At 52.4% G+C, this 13,336-nt stretch overlaps 1 protein-coding gene across 1 annotated transcript in view; it reads right to left on the bottom strand.

The window, feature by feature from the left end:
* Nucleotides 1–1,276: 1,276 nt before the first annotated feature.
* Nucleotides 1,277–13,336, bottom strand: part of MYO1D (myosin ID) — a 367,217-nt gene continuing 355,157 nt past the window's right edge. The window contains exon 22 of the mRNA XM_003797217.3: nucleotides 1,277–3,481. Within this exon, the coding sequence (XP_003797265.2) occupies nucleotides 3,325–3,481 (157 nt within the window). The 3' untranslated portion in view covers nucleotides 1,277–3,324. The remainder of the gene's footprint in view (nucleotides 3,482–13,336) is intronic.

Raw genomic sequence — 13,336 nt, forward strand, 5'->3', positions numbered from 1 at the left:
CTCAGAACATAATTGGATTTGTGTTATGGGGGAGGGGAGAGGGACAGAGTTGGGGGGAAGGGCTTAACACACTAAGGTGATTAAGGAAGAAGCAGGGGTAAGTCAGCTTTGGTTTAGCACCGGACAGGGTAGGGGTAGGCGTTCCCCAAAAGATCCTTTGGTGGAGTTGGGTGACTGGAACCTCCAGACAAGGAGGGTTGGGCCCAAGCATGGCCTGGTAAGAGCTGGCTGAGTGGGTCTTGCAGGACTCCTGAGCCTTTCCCCTGAGGCTGCTGCACCCATCCATGTGTCCCTGGGCCTAGCTGTGCTCCGTGCTCCCTCTTAGAGCCTCCCAGGCCAGCAGGGGTGGACTGGTGTCCAAACAGGCCAGTTTAGCTCCATGCAGGTTTCTGAGGGAGGAATCCAGTGGTGGGGCTCCCAGGAAAGTAGCCACCCCAACCTATAATGCTGGCTGGCAAGTATGGGGTCTTATTGGCTGTATCGCCACTGGTCTGTGTCCTGATTGCCAGCTCAAGGCCTACTAGTGCCACCAGCCTCAGCTTCAGAAAGGGTAGTGGGGATGTGGCCCTTCCCAGCCCTGTTCCCCGAAGCCCTGAGGTCCACAGTCACCACGGGGTACCTGAAGACTGTTGCTATGTTCAGGTTGTGGGTTGGGAGCTGTCAGCCTTGTCATCAAGGCCATTGCTTTTCTCAAAGCAACTCCCTTGATCTGAGTCACAGAAGCTGCCGCTGCATGTTCTTTTCTGCCAATGACCAGGAAGCACCTGTGGCTGCAGGACCCAGGGGTGCTGGGCTGGGGATGCCCTGCCACCCTCAGAGATCCTTCCTCCTTCCCTCCCCCCCAGGAGCTGCTTCCTGCTTGCTTTGTCTCTGGTCCTGCCGCCTCCACACTTCCCCTACTGGCCCCTTTCACTCAGACGCCTACCTGTCCCCAAGCTGCTGGGTAATCTGAGCCCTGCCTTCATACACACCTGCTTTAACACTGACAAGCATGTTCTCAAGATTCCAGTAGGGAGCTTCTAGCTGGGAGAGCCCAGTCCTGGAGAGGTGGGGAGTGCTGGAAGCCCATTGACTTCACCCCTCCTGATGACCCTCTCACAGCTCGCTTCTCACTAACTAGTATTTTTGTTCAAAAACCTCAAATTATCCTCCATTTTACAGTATTTGTGCTTAATTCTCCCTTCCATCCTCTGGGGTAACAGTCAACTTTATATAAACTAAAAGCTCACAATGATAGTTTTCAGTGACAGATAAGCATTAAGAACACCTTTAAAAATAAGATTTAATGCTTTATTGCTCTTGATGGTAAATCAAAATATGCTTTAGAAATAAAGTTAATTTAATGGAAAATAGGAATATATGCACCAAACCATAAAATCTCATTTAATTAAATCAAGAAAACACTTCATTGCATACAATCACCATGTCCTCTTCCTCAGCACCCTGGACCCATTGCCATGATCACTCCCTAGATTCCTGATCCCTTTTCAGTTGCCACACACTGTGGCTTCTTTTAGTACGTTATAAAAAAGTGCTTGGCCTGTGGCCTCTGCTGGGAGGCCTTGGCGCTGGGGTAAGGGCCTAAGGCAATATCCAAAGGGCTAGGGAGGATTCCAAACCCAAACCCTCTCCTCTCTAGCCTCCAACAGGCACCTCATTTGGCATGATCTGTTTTGGTGTGTTTCAAACATACATTTGCATGTGTCTAGTGTAAAGCAACAAGTTTGGGGAAATATGTGAAAAAGAGGTGAAGTTCCAGTTAGATGGTCTCACTAGTGTCTACTGGTAATTGGCAAAGACATGAGCATTGCTAGACCAGGCTAGTGGCACCTCTGCGCCTGCAGACAGGGCTCCCAAGGACAGGGTGCCAGCCAGATTCTTTGTTGCAAATTGCACACAGTGCAAATGTCTGAAAGCCCTGGGAAGCAGGGGTGGAGGGTGGGCATGAGACTGGGCTCAGGGTGAGGTGCAGGACCCACACACAGCTACTGGGGTCTGCCCGGTCAGCGGGCAGGGCAGGAACACTGGATGGAGTGGGGGTAGAATTGAGGCAGAAAGGGAAGAGAACTTCAGTATGCCCTCTTTCACACCCCTGCCCTCTCCTGAAGCGTGGGCTCACCCCCATCCCCCTCACATCATGGGGTTTGTTTTGAGCCTCTCTTCCTTCTAGGCTCCCGTCAGGAGGGCTGGGATGCCCACAGCATCCTTGCAGCTGGGGCTGGGGAGGAGGGTGGGCTCAGCAGGGCCTCTGGAGTACGTGTGCTTTGTGCTAGCAGAAACTCCTGGCATGGGGTCTGTGGGCCTGGGGACCTGGAGGGGGCTGTGTGGGATGTGGGGGCGGCATCCTGGCCTGGCCTGCAGTGCCAGGACCCCACACTGTCACTCCTATGTGCTCCAGCCCTTACCCTGTCCTAGTTCTCCAGAGCAGGAGAAATGCAGTGAGTGGTATCAGAAAGAGAAGGCGCCAGCGCTGCCAGCTCCCCTCACCCCAGCAGCTCATCTTCTTATTAGGATTCTTGACACAGTGTGGTGACAGCAGCTCTGATTAGCAGCCCTGCAAACTGCAAAGATAGGTGTAAGATGGCCTCGGCCAGGGACTGTGGGTTAAGTGAGATGGTCTCTGGGTATGGGCGCGCTGTTCTCTCTCGAGCTGTGGGGAAGGGCAGGCTGGGGATGCTGGCCTCCTGGCTGGGTGTGGCTCCTGGCTGAAGGGCTGGGTTTTGCAGGTGTCCCTGTCTACCTGGTGGCTTTGGCTGGCTGCTGGGGATGTGATGGGGGAGTCTGCTGAGCTATGAGATGAGCCTCCTTGAGCCCAGTCCTGAGAGCTGTGTCACCCTGGAGGGAAGGGGCAGCAGGTAGGGGCATAGAGAGTGCAGGGCTGTACCCCTAGCTCATGTCCACCAGGTCTCCCCAACACTCCAAGGGGAGCACATCTTTGGCTGGGAAGCTGCGTCCTGGGCTCCTCTTGCCTGTCCATTTGCAGGGCCGGCAGCCGATCACTGGCGTAAGGCAGGTGGACTTGACCTGGTCATCTGTTGGACACCTGCACCAACCAAAGGCACTGTGAAGCTGCCTCCATGGTGAAGTGTGGTCTGGCTGTGAGCCCAGGGCGGATAGGGCACCAGGGTCTTTGTAGTTTTGAGCAGAGACCATAGAAAGTCAGAACAGAGGAAGGTGGATACCAAAGGCAGAAAGCTGGGAAGAGACCTCACGGCACAAGGGTCTCAGAGAAGAGGCTCCAGATGCTCTCTGGTGAGACAAATGGGTGGCTGTAGTCAGATGGGGCCCAGGCTGCAGGCTCCAGGCCAGGCCTCCATGGTGGCCTCAGTTCCCAGGCACACTGAGGATGAAGCCAGAGCGGTTCTTGGTGAAGTCAGGCTCCGGCTGGTTGAGCCGAGTCTCCACGGAGACCGTGCACTTTTTCCCGTGCAGGCTGCACTGTACTGGGTGGGCGACGTTCACTTGAAGGTGGCGCTTCTCACTGGAAGAATCAAAAAGACAGAGACCAGAGGGCCAATTAGCAAGTGGCTCAGAGTGGGGTGACTTCCTTGGTAAACCTGGGCTGCCGTGTGCCAGCCCCACTGGGTTCCGCCACTTTCTTACAGGTGCCCAAGGAGGGCTTGAGGGCCCGAGAGGGTAAGGTGAAGTGAGGAGAGATGGGCGCCCAGAAGGGAGCAGGGCCAGGGGAGGGATATGGGGTTGAACCACAAGCCACCAGGTCTGGCTGAGGCTGAGGGCCAAGTTTCTCGAGCTTTTGATGTCTCGGGCCAGGCTTTAACTCCTGACTACTTATGGGCCCTGGGGAGGCCCAGAAGGCTCTGTCCAGGGATAATGAAGGACTCCCCATTACAGAATGCCTTTCGTGAGTCCCGCTGGATTGCCCCCCTGCCTGTGACTGATCCAGCTCCTCCAAGGCCCAAGGAAGCTGTTCCCATACTAGGTCTGGGGCCACGCCTCAGCTTTGCCAGAGTCCAGGTGCTCTGTGGAGTGTCCCCGCTGTCCTGGCAGCTGTGGAGCCAGGGCAGGTCGGCAGCGCCCCTGTTGCCTGTGGGCACATGAGGGAGGCCGTGGTGGCAGGGGCTTCCTTGCCCCAGGTAGGGTCAAGACTGAGGAGGCTGAGTGGGGATGTCGTCCGTGCTCTCCCTGCTGAGTAGAAATAAGCCCTTTCCTCCAGCTCCTCACACCATACTGAGTACCCTTAAGAAGCTGCTGCTTATTTTAAAAGCTGAGAAACTTGTGGAAATAGGCTGGCACCTAATGTTTGCACATACATGCCAGTACAGTCCCACACTATACCTCGGCTCATGCCTTGTCAGTTTTCTTAAAGCTGGGAGGGGAGTGGAGAGAGAGGAGGAAGGCCTGCTGGCACAGAGCCCCCAGCAGGATGGCCTGGCTCTGCTCCACCTGCCTATGCCCTGGGGCTTCTTCCATTACTCCTGGGACTGTGTTTGGTGCCTGGACAGGCCAGCTCCCCTTGGTTCCGCTCTGTTGGAGTCGCTGGAGTAATGTGGTTCTTAGCACTGAGCATAATGCAAAGCAGCCGCGTCCACTCTGCAGGGGCAAAGGCAGGGCCAGGGCTGAGGCCGGCAAGTACTGACTGAGCTCCTGCTCAGCCTGGACATGCTTTCTCTGGGATGGTGGGAATGTGGGCACCTTCTGAGTGCTGGATGGCCTGGGAGGGGCCGTTGCCTAGGTGTTGAAATGACGTTTCAAGCTGCACATGCTGCTGGAAGGGCCCCACAGGGTCAGCATGCCACATCTTACTGCCCCAGGGCATGCCTCCCATGGATATCCGGTGGGAACATCCACAGTAGGCCCCAAGGTTTGGGAAGTAATTTGAGGTGTTCTTAGGGGTCCTTTTCATAGCTGTTTCCCACCTGCTTTATAGAGGCAGAAAATGGACACAGGAGGAGACCTGTGGTCATTGCTGGTGGGAATTAGGTATCTAATACTTAATGTCTTGTCAGTTGCATCTAAAACCTTGGCTTACATGGCTATTTTTACTCAGACTTGGGCATAAAAATAGCAGAACCCATCAGAGGCAGTGACTCAGGCCCTCTTCCATTCCTTCAGGCCACTCTATGCAGCCCTGGCTGGGTTGGGGTCCCTCTGACCTCATGCTGGCCCAGGACCAACAAAGCCCCAGCTGGAGACACCTCTGGGGCCAGGCACAGGTGGCCTCCCTGCCTCCTTTTTGTTAACATGGTATGGCCTTTGGGTCCCTCCCTGTTGAACTCTGGTTCTCTGGGAGTCTCCCTGGGAGGAGTCTCTCTCTGGCCCCTGCAGAGTTCCCCCCAACACCACGTGCCCTCCCCTAGTACCTGCTGGGAGCCAGGGGTCTCCCTTCCCCCTTCTCCCATGGGGCCTGGCATGGTAACACGCACATAGTGGGTTCTGGAATCACCTGATGACTCCGAGTCATAGGGAATGGGCTCTAAATGGGCCACATTCCACATCAGCTAGAGAGAGAGAATGGGCAGTGCCAGCCTGCCTCGCCCTCGTGCTCTCACATTTCTGCAGCTGAGGCAGGCACCTCTTAGTGTGCCCTCCTGACTGTAGTCCCCTTCCCAGACACTAGCCCCCCTCGGCTTGCCCCGGACTCAGCTCTCTCAGGGCCAGCAGGGTCCTGCTGCTCCAACAGTCCTGCATTTGGGCCCTGTATATCTCCAGCATCTGCTCTGTAGCCTCAACACGGGGCTCAGGCTGGTGGGACAAAGGAGAGGAGTGAACAGCTGCTCTAAGATGCTCCCAGGATAACAGTGACACAACTTCACCTTGAAAGCAGAGCCCTCTGGGGGTGGCAGGATAGAAAAAGCAGCAGAAAACCACTGTTCCAGATCCCTTCTGTGCACAGCGCACTGGGCTGAAAGCTTCCCTCCCTGCCCTCTGCGGGCCCAGGCTGCAAGAGCTGTGGAATCCATGCTAGCTGGGGGAGGAAGCTGGAAGGATGCAGGGTGGGGGGGGGGGGGGAGGAGGAGGAACAGTCCCTTCCTCTGGGAGCTTCCAGAAGAGGAAAGAGCAGAAACATCTCTAGAAGCTCCCAACAGATAACATACAGTCAACACTGCTTCGACTGCGAGGCCAGCCCTGCCCAAGGCCACTGCTCTGCTGAAATGAAGCTTCTCCTTGAACAAGAAGAAGGAAAGCAGGAGTTGGGTGCTGGATTCTCTGCCTTCTTATACTCAAAGCAGCGATGAGCTCTGAGCCCCTTCTGTCTCCCTGTCCCCTGTCCTAGCTCTGCTGTAACAGCCCTGCAGCTGCTCTGTCCCCTCCCTGGTGGTGTGTACTGTCCTGGGACGGCTGGTTGGTTGTCTTCTCTTTCCCACAGGTGGTGCTGGCTCCCCCGCATTCCACATACAGCCCAGCCCACAGGGCTCGGTGGAGCAAGTGTCCTACCAACCCTTCCGTGGGTGGAGGAGCCCAGCGTGGCAGGAGATGGGTGATGCCATCTCCTCTCTTAGCCCGGTGTCTGAGCCTGCCCTCTCTCTCTCTTTTTTTTTAGAGAGAGATTCAAATCTGTCACCCTCAGTAGAGTGCCATGGCGTCACAGCTCACAGCAACCTCTAGCTCTTGAGCTTAGGCAATTCTTTTGCCTCAGCCTCCTGAGTAGCTGGGACTACAGATGCCCGCCACAAAGCCTGGCTATTTTTTTGTTGTTGTTGTTTGGCTGGGGCCGGGTTTGAACCTACCACCCTTGGTATCTGGGGCTGGCGCCCTATTCACTGAGCCACAGGTGCTGCCCCTTGCCCTCTCTCTTGGCCTTGGCCCATAGGTATTGGTTTGTGGCAAACCCCTAATCCCCGCCTCCAACAATATCTTTGAGCTGAATGAGAATCAACCAGAGATATATTAGGAAAGAAGCAGTTGCATTTATTGGGGTCCACTCCCAGGGGACTTCCACGTGGAGTTTTCTAAGCCCACTTGAGATCGCTTTTGATTCCTTTGAGGTCTTTTTTTTTTTAGACACAGTCTTACTATGTCACCCTTGGTAGAGTGCCGTGGCTTCACAGCTCACAGCAACCTCAAACTCTTGGGCTTAAGCAGTTCTCTTCCCTCAGCCTCCCGAGTAGCTGGGACTGCAGGCCACTGCCACGTTGCCCGGCTATTTTTTGTTGCAGTTGTCATTGTTGTTTTAGCTGACCTGGGCTGGGTTTGAACCCACCAGCCTTGGTGTATGTGGCTAGTGCTGTAAGCACTATGCTATGGGTATCCTTTGAAGTCTTAGTACAAGGGCAGGGGTCTGAGGGTGGGAGGGTCGGATTTGGGCCTGGCTCTGGCGGCTTGCTGGCTTCATGACCTCATCCAAGTCATTCAAACCTCCGTGAGCCTGCCTTTTACGACTGTCTAATGTGCATAAGGAACACCTTCTTTGCAGGTGAAGGTAAACAGAACAAATAATTTTACCCATTCCTCAATCCAGCCATCTGCCTCTGAGTCAGGCACTGGAAATGCAGAAAACCAATTTGTAGCCAGAAAGCAGGGTCTTCTCTCGACCCTCACCAGGCTGCCTGTCCTCATGGGGCTTCCAGTCTGGGAAGTAATGCGTGAGGGGCACTGGGAAAGATGTGAAACCCTGTCTGGTGAGGCTTATGCTATTATCTTGCTTCACAAAAGGAATTTTCTCTCCTTTCTTAGTTAAGTGCTAAGAACCTCCAAAAGCGATAGATCAGGAGAGGCATTACTACTGATCAGTTTATGTTCTTTACACATTTTAGCACAGTTCATAAAACCATAGGAGTGTTTCTGTTGTGAATATTTCTTTCCTGAGTGTTTTACTTCCTTGGGGGTGGATTCTAATCCTATGTTTAAATCCTACAAGTTTAATGGAGCATTCGTGCCACATGTCCTGGTCTCCACTACCAGGATGCCTGGGGTGTGGGAGGAGGCGCAGAGGGGGCTCACACAGAGCCCTGCACACAGGGTGCCCCCCCAGGTGCTGGCAGCCGCCCGCTCTGGACTTGCAGGGCCAGCAGAGGTTGCAGCCTCAGTTCATCTGCTCTGCAGATTGCTTTCTCCCACCAACACAACTTGGTCTACTCACTCATCAACTCCGCATACTCACTGCAGCCTCATGAGTGAGGAAAACAATGGGCTGACTGATCAAGATCCTCTTAGGACTGAAAACTGCCTAGTCCATGGAATTCATGCCACAGAAATAGTGGCCAGGGCCGAGCGCAGTGGCTCACAGCTGTAATCCTAGCACTCTGGGAAGCTGAGGCAGGAAGATTGCTTGAGGTCAGTTCAAGATCAGCCCGAACAAGAGTGAGACCCCTCTCTCTAAAAATAGAAAAATTAGCTGGGCATTGTGGTAGATGCCTGTAGTTCCAGCTACTCAGGAGGCTGAGGTAGAAGGATCACTTGACCCAGAAGTTTGAGGTTGCTGTAAGCTAGGCTGATGCTACAGCACTCTAGCCTGGGCAACAGAGTGAGATTCTGTCTCCAAAACAAAGAAAGAAAGAAAGAAATAGTGGCTGTGAATTGGCAGGGTCCCAGTAAGGAGACCTGCTCTTTAGCAAAGACATACTCTGTTTTGTCATCCTAAGTGACACTATATGCCTGGGGCCCGGCTTTTCCTTGGCACAGCCTTGAGTGAATGTGACCTGACTCCTAGCCTGTCTGCGTTGAGCTGCTCTGGGGTTTGGGCAGAAGAGAGCATTGAGTTCATACCAGAACAACAAGGGCAGGAAGAAGAACCAGTCCTATGTTCTAGAGTTTGGTGAAGCAACACCCCCTCTATACACTGCCACTGACAGACAGCAAAGTAAGAAAACACGGATCGTGTTGGGTGGCTCCTTAAGGAGGGAGGCATAGAATTTCCATATGACCCAGCAATTCCACTCCTGGATATGTACCCAAAGAACTGAAAACAGATGTGCAAATAAAAACTTGTGCATGAATGTTCCTAGCAGCACTGTTTCCAAAGGCAGCAGCAGCCCAGATGTCCATCAATGGGTAAACAAAAGTGGTATATCCATTCAATAGAATGTTGTCATCCAATATAATATTATTCAGCAATAAAAAGGAATAAAGTCCTGACACACACTACAGCATGATGGACCTTGAAAATGTAATGCTGAGTGAGAGAAGCCAATACACTGTATCATTCTAGTTATCAGAAACGTGCAGAATAGGAAAACCCATAGGCAGAAAACAAATGAGCAGTTGCCAAGCGCTGCGGGACTGTGGAGGGACTGCTTAAAGGGTGTGAGTCTCTTTTGAGGTGATAAAAATATTCTGGAACTACTTAGAAGTGATGCTTGCACAACATTGTAAATGTACTAAATGTGACTGATGGTATATTTTATATTTTGTGCATTTTACCATAATACTCTTTAAAGAAGTAGAGTAATCTAAAAGAAAAATAAGAACTTGCCCTCAAACCATTTTTTTTCCTCTCAATTTTAAGTTCAGCCAAATTGTTTTAAGATCTGTAAGTGATTTCTTGAGCCTGTTTGGGAGCCAGGGCAGCAGCAGACCAGACCTAGTAGATGTGCAGGGCTGAGGTAGGATGGGCTGCAGTGGCTTATCTCTTGCTGGAGCTTCACCACACTTTGGGGATCCTTATAAAGACAGAACCCTTTCCTTACTGTTTAAAGAAAAGGAAACATATTAATGATGGAGGCAGGCGCCTCCCTCTGATGGAGTGCCAAGCCAGACGACAGCTGCCGGGGGAGGCTGGCTGCAGGGGGCAGATTTTTTCCCTCCCAGTCTCCCATTACAGGATTTAATGGCTCAGCAAACTGTGGAATTCGGGGGCTTTCATCTCATTTCATCTGTTCCAAGCCATCATTGTGAGCAAATGGCCTTTATCAAATTACTTTCCTTCATTTTTCATTTAGACTCCTGTCTTCTGCTCATTAGAGAAACCTGTGAGTAAATGCAAGCCTTGATCATGTGATAAACACGTCCCCTGAGCTAGCCATACGCTTACAGGCCCTGCACAAGGTGGGGACAACCCAAGTCGAGACATCCCCTCCTGTCCAGGCCCCAGGTCCACTGGGCAGTGCAGGGCTCTAGGCCCTGGGAAGTTGCAGGCACCCCTGGCTTGGCTGAGGTCGGGAGACTGCAGTGACGCCCTGCTGGGAGGGTTGGTCCTAGTTCTGACAATTGCACTTGAAGCAGAAATGCAGGAGAAGTGGGGTGCAGTTCAGTGGCCTGCTGACAGCTGACAGTGTTCTTCCTCGTCTTTTTTTTGTTTTTTGAGACACAGTCTCACTTTGTAGGTCTGGGTAGAGTGCTGTGGCATGTCACATCACAGCTCACAGCAACCTCAAACTCTTGGGCTCCAACGATCCTCTCACCTCAGCCTCCCTAGTAGCTGGGACTACAGGCACCCACCACAACACCCAGCTAGATTTTCTATTTTTAGTAGAGACAGGGTCTTGCTCTTGCTCAGGCTGGTCTTGAACTCCTGAGCTCAGGCAATCCACCCGCCCCAGCCTCCCTGAGTTCTAGGATTACATACACTCAGGGAGGTGGCCACTGTGCTGGGCCTGCTCAGAGTATTCTTTGGGGGACAGCAAAGGTGACCAAGAATACTGAGAGGCTAATGCAATGTTCTCTCGTGTTTGGTCACAGGACGTGGCAGGAGGAAACTGCCTTGCACAAAGCACAGGCAGAAGTAAACAGAAGCTTTTCAAAGTGACGAGAAATGTGTTAAGTGCTTTATGAGCAACCCGAGAGTCACAAAGATGGGTTGTTTTCCATCTAGAGGTCACCAGGACATGCACGCATGCTCTTTGGTGCTCACTAAGGATGATGGCTACCGACCACGGAGCCCAGAGATCAGGTCAGCAGCCGCTCCCTGTGCGGATCGCTCCTGCACGATGCAAGTCCCTCCGCTGATGTCAAACCACAGAGGCCATCTCTTTCAAAATCTTGCTTTAGGAAGTGCTACTTCTCTTTTTGTCTGGGTCGAACGGACACTTTTACCACTAAGTAAAACAAACACATCTGAGTCCAGTGCAGGCAAGCCAGGGGTTGTGTCGAGCTTCCTGGTCTATCGAGCCCTTTCTGAGGGTGCAGCTGGTGAGGAAGGGGGAAATATCCATTTTTACTTAGAAAATCAAACTTCATTACTTTTGCCATGAAATAGCTGAGTGCCTTCTGAATGCTGCTGACAGCCAGTACGCCAAGATCCCACCCAAGCCCGGTGTCCGCCTCCCACATGGCACTGACACCACACTAACCTGGTTCCCGGGCCCAGGGGGCATAACCATGTCACCTGACTTGTGTCCTCGCACTACTCTTGCTGCCTATGGCCGGGGACACCCTTCCTCCATGACTCTCGAGCACAAGACACACAGGGAAGGGCCCACCGACCCTGGGCGGCTGGGGTGGGCTTCCCAGGGGAGGTAACACCCAGATTGATGCCTCAGGAATAAGTAGGATTCCTGTGGGAGCTTTTCATGGTCTTTGTCTAAACACTGCTTTGTCTTTAGCCCTCTTCATTTTGCACATTATTTCACAGTGGCATCACCCACGCCTGTGATTTCAATGACAGACAATGACCCTATCCTGGCCAGAGGTCCAAGCACATATTTTTCAGCCACCTTCCAGACAAATCCCCTGAATGCTCCACAGACAGCTGGGCCCTCATATGTCCAACACTGAGCTCATCCTCTTGGCCCTTCCCCAAAGTGGCTTCCTTTAGTCAGGCCTGTGCAAGGGGGTGGGGGTGGGGGTGGGGGGAGCAGGGTGCCAGAGAGCGAGAGTTGGCCCACCTTCCTCCTCCTTCTAGGCAGCCATGTCACAGCCACGGCCCATAACTTTATCCCCCTTTCCTGGTTACTCCTGTGGCCTTAACTGGTTTGCCCTCCTTTGGTCTGCCGTACCCTGTGTGAGAGTATACCCTTCACATTGTTACCAGAGAGATTTTTTTAAAGGTGCAAAAAGATCCTGCCACTGCCCTGACATTTTTTCAGTCTGGTCAAAATTGCACTCCCAGGCCTAGGTAGGCCTCTGTTCTCTCCTAGTTCTCAGCACAGGGCTCTGTTGCGCTGGTCCCAGCAGTGGGGACGGGCTGGCAAGCAGACTCTTGCAAGCATCTTGAAGTGCTGAATAACGTTCCACAGAGAGTATTTTTAAAATCAAAGTGGAGGGTAAAGGAAAGAAAGGATGAACTCCAGATATCAGGAGGAAGAAGGGAACATGAAGCCAGTGTGGAAGGGCCGGCCTGAGCAGGACTCACACCTGGGGCCACAGGAGAGGGAACGAGGACTGAAGTCCTGCATATGGCTGAACCCCCACAGGCTACCTGGGATGGAAGGACACCAGAAGAAGTCTGCCTTCCCAGCCTGGCAGAGTGGTAAGGAGGCATGGGGTGGGAGAATTAACTAACAAACAATTTCTCAGTGAAAGATAGAAAACTTCAAACTTTCCACTCTCTTGACCTCTTGAAGAGCAATTCTTCAGGTCATCCAAAGCAAAGAGAAAGCCTTAAGAATATCCAGAAAGAAAGGACACATTACTTATACAAGTGTGAGGCGATAATGATAGTACAGACCCTACAAAGGGTTAGAGAAAAATCACTGTCAACCTAGAATTCTATACCCATCTATCATCCGAGAGTGAGGGCAAAACAAAGACTTTCTCAGTCAACAAGGGCTCCAGGAGTTGGCCAGCCTCAGCTGGCATGTGAGGACACATTCCGAGGAGAGGTGCTGAATCTACAAGAGCAGAGCGTGGCATGCACTGAGGAGCAAATCCACAGGTAACCATGCAGGCGAATCTAAACAAGCCTGCCCTGTGAAACATGATAAAAGTGACTGACATTGGAGTTTAAATGTTACTGAACTAAAACCCTGCCTAACAACAGCATGAAAGGTGGGGTGGTAGTCCCAGAAAAGCATTCAAGAGTCCTTACCTCATTTGGGAGGAGAGTAGGGAGGCTGATGAACTTTAGATAAGCACAGATGCGGAAAATATTAATGGGAAAGGAGAACAGTGGACTGTGACATACAATTTTCTTTTTTTTTGGCCGGGGCTGGGTTTGAACCCGCCACCTCCAGCATATGGGCCAGGTGCCCTACTCCTTTGAGCCACAGGTGCCATCCGTGATGTACAATTTTCAAAGAAGTACTGGAAGGGTAAAAAGAAAGGGTAAAAAGATTCTTCTAATGGAAGGTGGGAAAGGGGAACCAATGAAAGAAGCAAAGGAGAGGCCAGGCACGATGGCTCACACCTGGAATCCTAGCACTCTGGGAGGCCAATGTGGGAGGATGGCTGGAGGCCAGGAATTTGAGACCAGCCTGAGCAAGAGTGAGACACAGAAAAATTAACCAGATGTTGTGGCGGGCATCTATAGTCCCAGCTACTCAAGAGTTTGAGGTTGCTG

This window comes from Otolemur garnettii, unplaced genomic scaffold, assembly GCF_000181295.1.
Source record: "Otolemur garnettii isolate 467f Iridium unplaced genomic scaffold, OtoGar3 scaffold00112, whole genome shotgun sequence".
In the NCBI taxonomy this organism is placed as follows: Eukaryota; Metazoa; Chordata; class Mammalia; order Primates; family Galagidae; genus Otolemur; species Otolemur garnettii.